The 12,500-nt window shown below is 36.8% G+C and overlaps 1 protein-coding gene and 1 long non-coding RNA gene across 2 annotated transcripts in view; one reads left to right on the top strand and one right to left on the bottom strand.

Annotated features, from left to right (window-relative positions):
• Window positions 1–6,488, top strand: part of LOC106867489 (uncharacterized) — a 36,487-nt gene extending 29,999 nt beyond the window's left edge. Inside the window, exon 6 of the mRNA XM_014912374.3 lies at window positions 5,560–6,488. Within this exon, the coding sequence (XP_014767860.1) occupies window positions 5,560–6,120 (561 nt within the window). The 3' untranslated portion in view covers window positions 6,121–6,488. The remainder of the gene's footprint in view (window positions 1–5,559) is intronic.
• The window catches only part of LOC149137204 (uncharacterized), a 47,514-nt gene extending 40,313 nt beyond the window's left edge, over window positions 1–7,201 (bottom strand). Inside the window, exon 1 of the long non-coding RNA XR_016240717.1 lies at window positions 6,901–7,201. This is a non-coding gene — a long non-coding RNA (uncharacterized LOC149137204). The remainder of the gene's footprint in view (window positions 1–6,900) is intronic.
• Between the last annotated feature and the right edge of the window lie 5,299 nt (window positions 7,202–12,500).

The following is a 12,500-nucleotide window of genomic DNA, read 5'->3' on the forward strand; positions in this document are numbered from 1 at the left end:
GGTGAGGCCTAATGTTCGAAGGTCATGCTTCAGTACCTCATCCCAGGTCTTCCTGAGCCTACCTCTTCCACAAGTTCCTTCAACTGCTAGGGTGTGGCACTTTTTCACACAGCTATCCTCATCCATTCTCGCTACATGTCCATACCAGCGCAGTCGTCTCTCTTGCACACCACAACTGATGCTTCTTAGGTTCAACTTTTCTCTCAAGGTACTTACACTCTGTCTAATATGCACACTGACATTACACATCCATTGGAGCATACTGGCTTCATTCCTTGCGAGCCTACGCATGTCCTCAGCAGTCACGGCCCATGTTTCACTGCCGTAAAGCATGGCTGTTTGTACACATGCGTTATACAGTCTGCCTTTTACTCTGAGCGAGAGGCCCCTTATCTCCAGCAGAGGTAAGAGCTAGAATGAAAAGCATGTCTTTCTACAATGAAACCAGAAGAATACATACATACATACATACATACACACACACACACACACACACACACACACACACACACACATATATATGGTCATGTGATATATATGGATGAGGACAGCTACATAAAGAAGTGCTGATGTCTAATTGTGGTGGGAACCTGTGGAAGGGATTGACTCAAGATGTAGGATGAAGTGGTGAGAAAGGATCTTGAGACATTGGGCCTTACAGAGGGGATGACAAGGGAATGAGACTTATGGCAGTTTGCTGTGCTTGTGAAGACATGTCAAACTAAGTAAAACTGTAGCTGTGCGCACCTACAAACCTGTCCTCTACATCCCTCTCCCAACCAAGAGGTCTTGTCTTAATGGCTTGTGGATGCTGGTGTCATGTAAAAGCATCTGTGCAGGTGCCATGTAAAAGTGCCTGTGCCTGTGCCACATGTAAAAGTGCCTGTGCTGATACCACATAAAAAGGAATCCAGTACACTGTGAAGTGGTTGGCCATATGAAGGGTATCCAACCATAGAAACCACTTACAAAGCTTTGATTGAACTATAATACAAGACTCTTGTCAAAGATCCCATGCAACAAGATTGAATCTGAGAACATATAGTTGGGAAGAAACTTTATAACCAAACATCCATAACTGTGCCAGGTACACACACACACACACACACACACACACACACACACACACACACACACACACACGTGTATACATATATGTATACATATGCATGTGTGAAAGCACATGGCTTAGTGGTTAGGGTATTCGGCTCATGATTGTAAGGTTGTGAGTTCAATTCCCAGTGACACGTGTCCTTGAGCAAGGTACTTTTATTTCACATTTCTCCTGTTCATTCAGCTGGCAAAAATGAATAGTACATGTATTTCAAAGGGCCAGCCTTGTCACACTTTGTGTGACGCTGAATCTCCCTGAGAACTACGTTAAGGGTACACATGTCTGTGGAGTGTTCAGCCACTTTCACGTTAATTTCACGAGCAGACTGTTCTGTTGATTGGATCAATTGGAACATTTGTTGTAACTGATAGAATGCCAGTATATGCATGTCTATATCTATCTGTCTATCCATCTGTCTATCTTTCTGTCTGTCTGTCTATCTGTTTGTCTGTCTGTATGCATGTATGTACGTCCATATATATATATATATATATATATATATATATATATATATATTTAAGCACATTGACATGCATATACATATAATCTTGTAACTGGTTTTCTTTTACTTCATTCACTTCATTCTTATTAAACATTCTTCTTTGTAAATTTTCATTCAACATCCTTCTTGGCTAATCTGACGAATCATTTACACTGCTCTATCCTATATAAAGAGATATATGTATATTCACATTTTCGTCCCAACTGAAATTTATAAGGGACTTAACTCTGAAACAAAGCATTAACTTCCGAGAGTTATCTTCCAGATTATTATTGCTAGCTGTAATTTTTTTGTTTTACTTTTACATTTTTTGTCAGATCGTATTAGTTCTTTTGTTAATATTCTACTGCTAGTGTGAAGTCATATTCTTGGCAAAACATTCAAGTTTAATTACATACAGGCTACTGTCTGGTTATGTTATTGTTTTCTAAATATGAACTACTCTTTCTGAATGGAGCTGTGATAAAGGCTGTGTAATTATAGTTTTAGATAATCTATTAGTATAGAGGCCTGGAAAGACGAATTGGAAGGATTGATATTTAGAGTCTTTGGTTATAAATATTCATAACACATGTAACAAACATATATACATTATGTATATTTATAAATGTTAGTTGTTTGGATTTACCAAATGATCTAATTGAGTTTAGGCTACTATGTCATAGAAACAGTAATAACAATGATAACAATCATCATCATCTGGTACTGCATGTGATTCAGTTTTCCTTAATTTATACATTAGCTTCTATTGAAATATTCTATTGTTTTGAACATAAAAAGCAATAATGTGTAATACTTTCTCATAATGGTACCAAGAAAAATGTAATAAGCATACTTATATTAATATTTGTAAAGTATTTATCAAAATAACATATTTCTTCATAGCAAAGAAGCTTTCTGACTACACACACATATATATGTGTGTGTATAGGGTGTTCTTGCAAAATTTGACAGTTTGCATAAAAGGAAAAGGAAACAAACTATATCATCCACAAATAAAAGTATTTTTAAAAAATCAAAAAAATATCAACTAGATTATAGCTGGGAGATAACTGTTTACTCAAAGTAGTCACCCTCAGTTTCCACCACAACCTTAAGATGGCTCTAGAACCTGGTGCATACTTTCCTCATCAGATCTTCAAACATCTCCTTGATCTTGGCCTCCAACTTAGCCTCTCACACATAGTAGTCCATGGGATTGCAATCAGGGGAATTAAGAAGCCAGAAATTATGGCTGGTGAAATATATTAATGTTCTTGGTTGTCATTTGTATTGAAAACATTGAGAAAACATTCTTAGATTGGTAAGAAATTTCCAAAGAACATTCCTGTAAAACTTTGAAGTACTTTTGCTCTAATTATGTCTTAAAGACTGAGAACGTTGCTCCAAATATAAACTACATATGTTTATTATATTCTTATCTTGGTGCTGCTTGGTTATACCAAATACATCAATATAAATTTATACTTTAATTGATAATGTTTCAGAACATCAGGCAGTAGCAATATATGAACTCTCTTTTAGTTATTGAATACACATTACTTTCATTATTTTACTTGGGTATTCTGCAAAATGCCAATTTGGCTGCTATTTCTAGCAGGTAGACAATGTAGAGACTCTTTGTAACATGCATGTGTTGTTTGTTATTGTTGTTTAACCCCAGGCCACTATCTTTTTTTTCTGGAGAGCTGTGTTCAAAGGCATCCTAGCTGTGACCATTCTGACATTGTAAGGATATGAAAGACAACATTATCTGATATTATATTGTTATGTAAAGATTGAGGGGCATTTAGCTGCTATTTATGTTCAAGTTATGCACTTGAACATAAATTTATGCACTTGAACCAATCTAAGAATTCATTATTAACATTCATTTTTAATCAGTTTTCAAAACCCTCTTTACTATACTATATTGCTGTCATGTCTAAAACATGACATGGACAGTTGCAACAGAGACGATAAAGCTGTGGCCAGCAGGGAAGGACATAGTAGGCGTTTTGACTGTGTCCATAAGCCAGAATCCATCCTCTCATCTTTGATCAGTGCCTTAGACTCATTTCAGACAGTTGTGTGAAGCTGCTGGAAAATTTGGTCAAACCCTAGTCAGAGAGGTTTGTTGCTGGCAGGCCATATGTGTGGCAGCAGGATTTGGCTCCTTGCCATACCTCTGGAGAACACCTATGATTTCACCAGCCACAATTTCTGGTCTCCTAATCCTGCTAATTATAATTCCATGGATTACTATGTGTGGAGTCTGGTCAAGAAAAGCACCAACCACATATCCAGCAACACCAAGGCTGAGCTGATAGCTAAGATCTAGGAGGTGTTCATAGGTCTTCCCAGGGACACAATGAGGAATGTATGTACCAGGTTCCAGAGCCAATTTAAAGGCATGGTGGATGCTAAGGGTGACTACTTTGAGTAAACTGTTATCTCCCAGCCATAATCTAGCTGATATTTTTTGATTAAAAAAAAAAAAACTTTTATTTTTGGATGGAATAATATTGTGTTTTCTTTTCCTTTTATTCAAACTGCCAAATTTAACCTGAACACCCTGCCAATATCATTTGGTGTCATGGTTGCACATGGCCACATGGTTTTGGCTGATGCATAAGTAAAAGTTTTTTTTCCATTTCTTTTCTTCCAAATATTCCATACCTTAGTACAGTAGGGACTGAGTCCTCTGTTGACTGGCTGGCAATGTGAGGAATCCTGCCTTGTTACATTAGTATTTTCTAATTTAGTCAGTTGAAATTGTGGTGTGATTTTGATGTAGTCATTAACATGGCTCTAAAGTTTATGGCAAGCATGAGGTTTGATTCCAGTAGCAATCTTACAACTTTTTACCACTATATCATTGTTCTTGTTGCTGCTGCCTCTGCTGCCATCATCATCATCATCATCATCATCACCACTATCACCATCATCATCGTAACCATCACCATCATCATCGTAACCATCACCGTCATCATCCCCATCACCACTGCTACCACTGCCACCACTATGCTTTCTATACTTGCATGAGTCAGATTAAATTTGCTGAAGTGATGGATTTTCCAAGGTTGGATTTCTTCCTGACACTAAGCCTCATCAGGTTACTAGCAGTACAATATACTTTCATCTATGATTGCAAACAAATACCATTTACACAACGGTGACATGCTGATATATGACCTAAGTTGGACTCCTTATTCGCATAATCACTGAACCTGGAGCTTAACTATGGTCTGTCCATAGGACTTACTCTGCATTACCTGACACCTTTGGGTCTTATTGACACCATTACCCCCCCCCCCCCCTCTCTCTCTCTCTCTCTATATATATATATATATATATAAGAATTTCAGATAATTCATGTAATACTTTTTCTGATAGGCATAGGAGTGGCTATGTGGTAAGTAGCTTGCTTATGAACCACATGGTTCTGGGTTCAGTCCCACTGTGTGGCACCTTGAGCAAGTGTCTTCTACTATAGCCTCGGGCCGACCAAGGCCTTGTGAGTGGATTTGGTAGGCGGAAACTGAAAGAAGCATGTCGTATATATGTATGTATATATATATATATATATATGTGTGTGTGTGTGTGTGTGTGTATACGTTTGTGTGTCTGTGCTTGTTCCCCCCAACATCGCTTGACAACCAATGCTGGTGTGTTTACGTTCTTGTAACTTAGTGGTTCGGCAAAGGAGACTGATAGAATAAGTACTAGGCTTACAGAGAATAAGTCCTGGGGTTGATTTGTGTGACTAAAGGTGGTGCTCCAGCATGGCCACAGTCAAACGACTGAAACAAGTAAAAGATTAAAAGCGTAAAAGAGTATATGCAAAATTTTTGCACTTATGATAATCAATACTGATTATTTGTCAGTTAATTTATATCTTTTATGTTTTAAAATCTTTTATAGACTAGAATATTTTTCAATTCGTTTTTTTTTTGTTTTCTAGATACATACACACTTTGCTGCTGCTTACAAAGATTTCTCAATTCCAGAGAAGGATAAAGAAAATATTCCATCCACCAATTCTCTTGCTGAGTATGAACATTCTTCATTGACGTATACAGAAAATGGTGGTAATGATATTGTAAAGGAGAATAACATCAAAGCCAACAAGAATGTTTACTATGGTATCGTTAACCAGGCTAATATTATGCAAGAAAACTGCTTTGTTAGTGCAGATAATGAAATGCTTGTTGGTATAAAAAGTAAGGAACTATCATCTAGAGATGATGGTCATTTACAACAGCAACAGTCTCAGCAGGAAAGCCATTCATTGTCTCATATAGATATTTGTTCTGAACACCAAACAGGTATGAATCTCTCTTCAAAATTTACCAAACCTCTTTTGAATAAAGATGTTCTGTATGAAAGACCAACATCTTGGCAACCCTTAGAAACATTGACTCAGAATTATGGTAACCACAATGGCAACTATAACGGTGAAGTGCCAGTTTATAAAAACCAGTATATTTTCTTTCCTCAGTATTATAACAATAATATCAAATAGCAGATATTTGTTCATTGTTCATTATTGTTGTTGTTATATTGTTGTGTTTACTTTTAAAGTTACTTAAGTTATTGTTTATTATTATGAGTGGTAGATAGCAGAATTGGTTGAGTGGTGAACAAAATGGCTTGAAGTATTTAGTTACGACTCTCTGCATTCTGAGTTCAAATCCCCACCAAGGCTGACTTTGCCATTCATCCTTCTGAAGTTGATAAAATAATTACCAGTAAAACACTGGGGTTGATATAATTAACTATCCTTTTCTATCAAATTTGTGGCCTTGTACCTAGGTGAAAATCATTATTACTAAGATATATCACATTCATTGTACAGGTTTATTTGTTGCTAATAAAATACATTCCACTGATTGTATTGTTATAACCAACTTATTATTTCCATGAATTTATCACTCCCAATAGTTACATTTTCTGACCTATGTTTTTCTATGCTCCTATCTCTCTCTCTCTTGCTATTTAACCTTCTGTCTTCATGCATACACATATCTATTGCCATAATCATCATCATCATCATTTCAAATTCATTTTTCCATGATGGAACATGTTGGATGGTTTTCATAACATTTCACTACTTGTTGCAGTCCTTTACCATCTGATACATCACAACAACTAAGGAAAATCAGCCAATATTGTCGTTGTGTATGTCATATATTTATTCACATCTTCAGTCACATCTACATAACTTGTGTTATTAGAAGGCCATAGTAATGCAGATGAAACATTATATTGCAATAATAACAATAAAAAGATATAGAAATGTTACCTGAGAAATATTTAATTGGTCCTGATAATTTAGGTCAAATACTTCCTTTTCAAATCTGTTGGAGAGAAGTCGTCTGTTAGTTTGAAAAGTCTGGTGTGTGCATGTGTTTGGTATTATCATTCAAGAAACACCTTTGACAAATGCAGGTGCATTAACGGGTATTGTGCAACTATTATCAAAGTCACAGGCTGTATCATCAGTGACCTAATTTATGATTAACAGGTGGCATGTGTTAAATGAGGCACATATATAACAATGACTATATTAGCCATTGACACAATTCCTCACACATGTCACAACCCATGAACACAATTTACAGCCCCCTATCCCACATCACTCCACATTTGACTTTTGACTACCATTCATGGAGAACCAACACGACAAGTTAATGGACTTATTTCTCTTTGCATTCTTAAAACTTGCAAGGCAGTGTACCAGAAAAAAATTGGCATACCATTGGAGAGAAGTATATTCAGAAAAATTGGGGGTATACTTGCTGTTACTATTACTGAAAAGAGGCATAGAAGTTCTATTATGAAATGTTGAAAAAATCTACTTCAAGAATCTACCAATCATCCAAATTGACAGCAGTATGGTAGATAGAGTGACTGACAATATGAAGGCAGTGAAAATAACTGATCTATCAGAGACAGTTGATGAGATGGTTAACATATCGGAAGTACCACACGTCCTGGTTACTCGAATAGCCAGTCAGGTAACACATGAAGGTGTCATACCCATTAACTGACAGAGTAGTGTTATAAATTGCTACAAGGACATTAGAGAAAAGAAATTACTCAGGTGTCAAATCATTGGCTCAGGTTATGAATTATGGAAAGGATTCTTGCAAAATTTATTTGGAACAGGATTAGTTTGAGTGAGATGCAGTTCGATTTTATGCCATATTCTTAATGAGAAAAATTCAAAAGTACATAGCTAGGAGTAAGTCTCCTACACTTAGCATTCGTTGACTTGCAGAAGGCTTTGATATTGTTTGTCCCTCTGTGGTGAAGTGGTCACTAAGGAACCTATGGGTGGATGTATTTCTGTACATAGCTTGTAGAAATGCAGTCAGCAAGGAAAGAGTAATGAGTTCAGTGACAAATCTAGCCCCTGGCTAGAATCCGACAGGGCACAGTTTTCAGCTGCCTTCCGCTTAATATAGCCCCCAAAATCCATAATAGAGAAGTTTAAGATCGTCTGCCTTTGGGAATATTTATATGCCGATGCCCTTGGTCTTGTAGTAGAATGTATAGAAAATTTCGAAAAGAGAGTCCTGACATGAAAGCAAAATGTGAAGTCGAGATGCAATGCTTAGCAAAGACGAAAAGAAGACAAGATCCAGCTACCAACAGATAAACGGCAGTGGTTGGTACGAAAAAAAGAAAGAAAAAAAAAGAGAGCAAGCAGAAATTCTATACAGTCGCCCAGTGTAATCAATGGATGTAGAAGAGGCACGGTGGGATTACAGATAAGCTGAGAAGGTAGGCATCATATGAAGAACACAGACATGAGCCAATAATCATTTAGAGCACTCAAGGAATAGATTCTCTCAATATACCTAGGTGACTTCCTTAAAATCGCTGACAACCTCTGATTAGAAGTAAAAATGAGTATTCTGAAAGCATAACCAGTGTAAGAATGGACAGTTAAAAGTTCTGAGCACTATTGCCTCTAAGTAACAAAGATCTTTCTTAGAGTGAAGGGAAGGCTGTATAATGCCTGTGTACAAAGTGCAACACTGTATGGCAGCGAGACTTATATTTTGAACGCCAAAGATTTGCAAAGACTAGAAAGAATTGGAGCATGCTTTGCTAGATGTGTAATGTTAATGTGTATGAATGATGGAGTATGAATGAGGAGACATGAAAGGAACCTGATGTGGTGTACATGAAAGAAAACTGTGCTGGTATGGAAATGTGATGCTTAACAGTCGTATAAGGAAGTTATGAATCTTCAAAATAAATGGAATTTGTGGAAGAGAGATCGAAGATGTGGAACAAAATGGTGAAGATTGATTTGAAGATGATAATTTCACGACGGAGAGTACAAAGGACTGTGACGGTTGGCGCTACACGGTGCTGGAGATGATCCAATCGCTCATGTAAACATAACAAAACGTAAATTTAATTACGAGGGTAGTAATGCAGGGAGGCTAGACTGTATAATTTATATCTAGAACTACACTTTTCGCCCATTTTGAACTTGCAAAGTTACCTTCTGCTTCCCCTCTTGCTTATATGATACCTTGTCATCTCTCTGTCATCCCCTCTCCTATTCACTGTACCATGTCATTCATGTAAAGAGGAAAACTTTAGATCTGTCCATACTCTTTCTCCTTACTCCAATCCATATCGCTAGCCCCTTTCTAACAACGATACCTGAGGAAGGATTGCATTGGATCAGTTAGTATCCGATACATTCGTCTATACTGTTCAACAGCTAACAGCATAAAACATTCCTATTCTACAACCCGTAATTTCTCATAGATAATAACAGTGGCTTAATAAGCCGTCAAGTGCAACATGGAATCCCAGTGAACGCTTGTATTATAATACTACTGTTAGTATTGAGTTCCCCCACTTCGTCAGTAAATGTTCTGCTCTAGCTCCTTCTCTTATACTTTTACTCATCTTTTGCCTCTTATCGCTTGACACAAAGTTTGGTTCCTCGGGGTTCACAGTTTTGCAAACTTCATGGCAGCCTCACTAGTGCTGCTGGCACGATAAAAGCATCCAATACACGCTGTAAAGTGGTTGGCATGGGAAGAGCATCACATTTTTGCTGGAATTGTATTTTCAGTAGATAATTTGGTGCTAGTTGGTACTTTCATGAACGATTTTGATTGTATTTTGCTTACAATTATTCTTTATATTTTGAGTGTACTTTTTTGGTTTCTCCCAGTAAAAATATATTCTGATGAAGTTGTGTATTTCCGTATTTCTGTGTTGATACATAAAACAAAACACCGAGAGTATCTAAAATGTTCTGTTCTTCGCAATTCCTTAATATCTGTTGATTAAGTGAGCTCTGTTCTTTTAGTAGTTAATGTTATTGAGTACTGTCGTTCGAATAATATTTACTTTAATTTTTGAAGTAATTGATCGCAAATTTCAGTTTTAAATTAGATACATTTGTGCAGAATCTTCTTGTTAAATTGAAAGGTATATTTATTCTGTATGTATTGGATAAAAAAAAAATTCTTTTTTGAGTTTGCTAGAATGAAGTAAATGTTAGATTCAATGTCAAGGTCATTTTTAATGATTAACAACGTAAGTTGGGGGAAATTTTGATCTCAACCTTTCCTAGATACTTGCCATAGAAATTAAAATGATTTTTTTGCTGGATGAATTTTATTCCCTCTACATCAAATTTTTTATGTATTCATTTATACAGATCGTTAGAAAAAATTTCAAGTCCGATCTCGATGACTCCTTATTGTTATTCATGTAAAATCGTAATACAAAAGTGCACAAAAAGAGTGTGTTTGTTGATTTCCCCCCCCCCCCCCCCCCCAGGAGATTAACACCTCTAACTAAAATTATCTCTTAGGAAATTCAGTACGTGTTTCTGAAGAGGTTTCAAAAGAATATTCTTTTATTATTCTATTCTTTTACTTGTTTCAGTCATTCGACTGCGGCCATACTGGAACACCGCCCTGAAGGGTTTTTAGTGGAATAAATCAACTCCAGAACTTATTTCTTAAGCCTTGTACTTATTCTATCGGTCACTTTTGCCGAACTGCTAGGTTACGGGGACGTAAACAAATTAACACCAGTTGTCAAACTGTGATAGGGTTTACAAGCACAAACACAAAGACACACGCAGATACATACGTACATATTTTTTGCAGCAAGCACCTGAAATAACACAGCCTGCACTGATTGATGCAATACAACTAGATGCATGATACGCTATCCCTAAAGGACAGCTGCAGGATGGGTCGAAATGATCGTCGGGCTAAAATAATCCATCGTACTTATCCATCTTCCGTCGTTTCCCTCATCAATTATATATATATATATATATATATATATATATATATATATATATATATATATATATATATATATATATATATATATATATATCTTCTATTATGAATGGCAATTTCTGTCTGTCTGTTACCATCTTACTGCCTAAACCAGCGAACTAATATTCACCAAATTTTGCATACATGTTACACTAACATTCAGTTCAATAATAGGCTAATTGGATTTCAATAAAAATCTATAATATGCCCCTCAGTGGGGTTGGGCGAATTATATGATAAAATAAGAAGGGTGCAAAAAGTATTAGTCTGAGGGAAACGTAGTAACAGAGTGAGTGTGATTGATATCGGGGAAGGGAGTAAGCGACAAATATGGAGTAACAATGGGACTAAACGTTAATACAGTTGTAATATAAGCGCGACGCTGCATACATAATTTCGTAAATACACACAAACTTTTAAAACGCCGATGAAGGAAGAGAAAGGTGGGTAGCTTTAAGGAGAGATGTGGTAGGTGGCTTTTCTACACACACACACACACACACACACACACACACACATACATGTTGTTGTTGTTGGCACTCCGTCGCTTACGACGTCGAGGGTTCCAGTTGATCCGATCAACGGAACAGCCTGCTCGTGAAATTAACGTGCAAGTGGCTGAGCACTCCACAGACACGTGTACCTTTAACGTAGCTCTCGGGGATATTCAGCGTGACACAGTGTGACAAGGCTGACCCTTTGAAATACAGGCACAACAGAAACAGGAAGTAAGAGTGAGAGAAAGTTGTTGTGAAAGAATACTGCAGAGTTCGCCACCATCCCCTGCCGGAGCCTCGTGGAGCTTTAGGTGTTTTCGTTCAATAAACACTCACAACGCCCGGTCTGGGAATCGAAACCGCGATCCTATGACCGCGAGTCCGCTGCCCTAGCCACTGGGCCATTGCGCCTCCACACACATACATATATACATACATACATACATACATACTTATATCTACTATACACAATTTTCAACTCGTGATTACCTGTGTGTACGTTTGTAAATGTGTGTGTGACGTCCTGTAACTATCTGTGTCTCTACTTTTGTAGGATCTTTCCTGTGGCTGTCACATATTGTGAAATTTCAAAATTACGTCAAAATTTTCAAATTTGGTATATTGAAATAATTTTCCACGTTAAATCCGATTTTGTTATTTATTTGTTCCTGAAAAATTGCAGAAAAATGTTACTGAGGTTTAAAGTTTAATCAATTTTACCTAATCAGAAAACAGGATTTGGAAGCTGGAATTTTCTGCATGATAGCTGTCTATCACACAATGAAAGCAAAATCATTAGGAAGAAGAATTTTTATTAAACAAACAAAAGCAAAGCATTACGACGACCAAAGTTGTGAGAACTTCTGCAGTTTTAATAAGTTTTAATGAATAACGTCATGTGAAACGGTCGAACAGACATGTAAATAATTTAAAAAGGAAGAAAATCCTCAACAAAGATCTTTCGCGAAAAATTGCACAAATCTGTCCTGACGTGACGAAGGAAGACTATCACTGACCATTGCCCATGCTAAATGTTAGCAATGCCCGTGCATGAGGTTAGTGCATCCGCA

The sequence above is a fragment of the Octopus bimaculoides genome, chromosome 2, assembly GCF_046866305.1.
Source record: "Octopus bimaculoides isolate indiv1 chromosome 2, ASM4686630v1, whole genome shotgun sequence".
Lineage (NCBI taxonomy): Eukaryota > Metazoa > Mollusca > Cephalopoda > Octopoda > Octopodidae > Octopus > Octopus bimaculoides.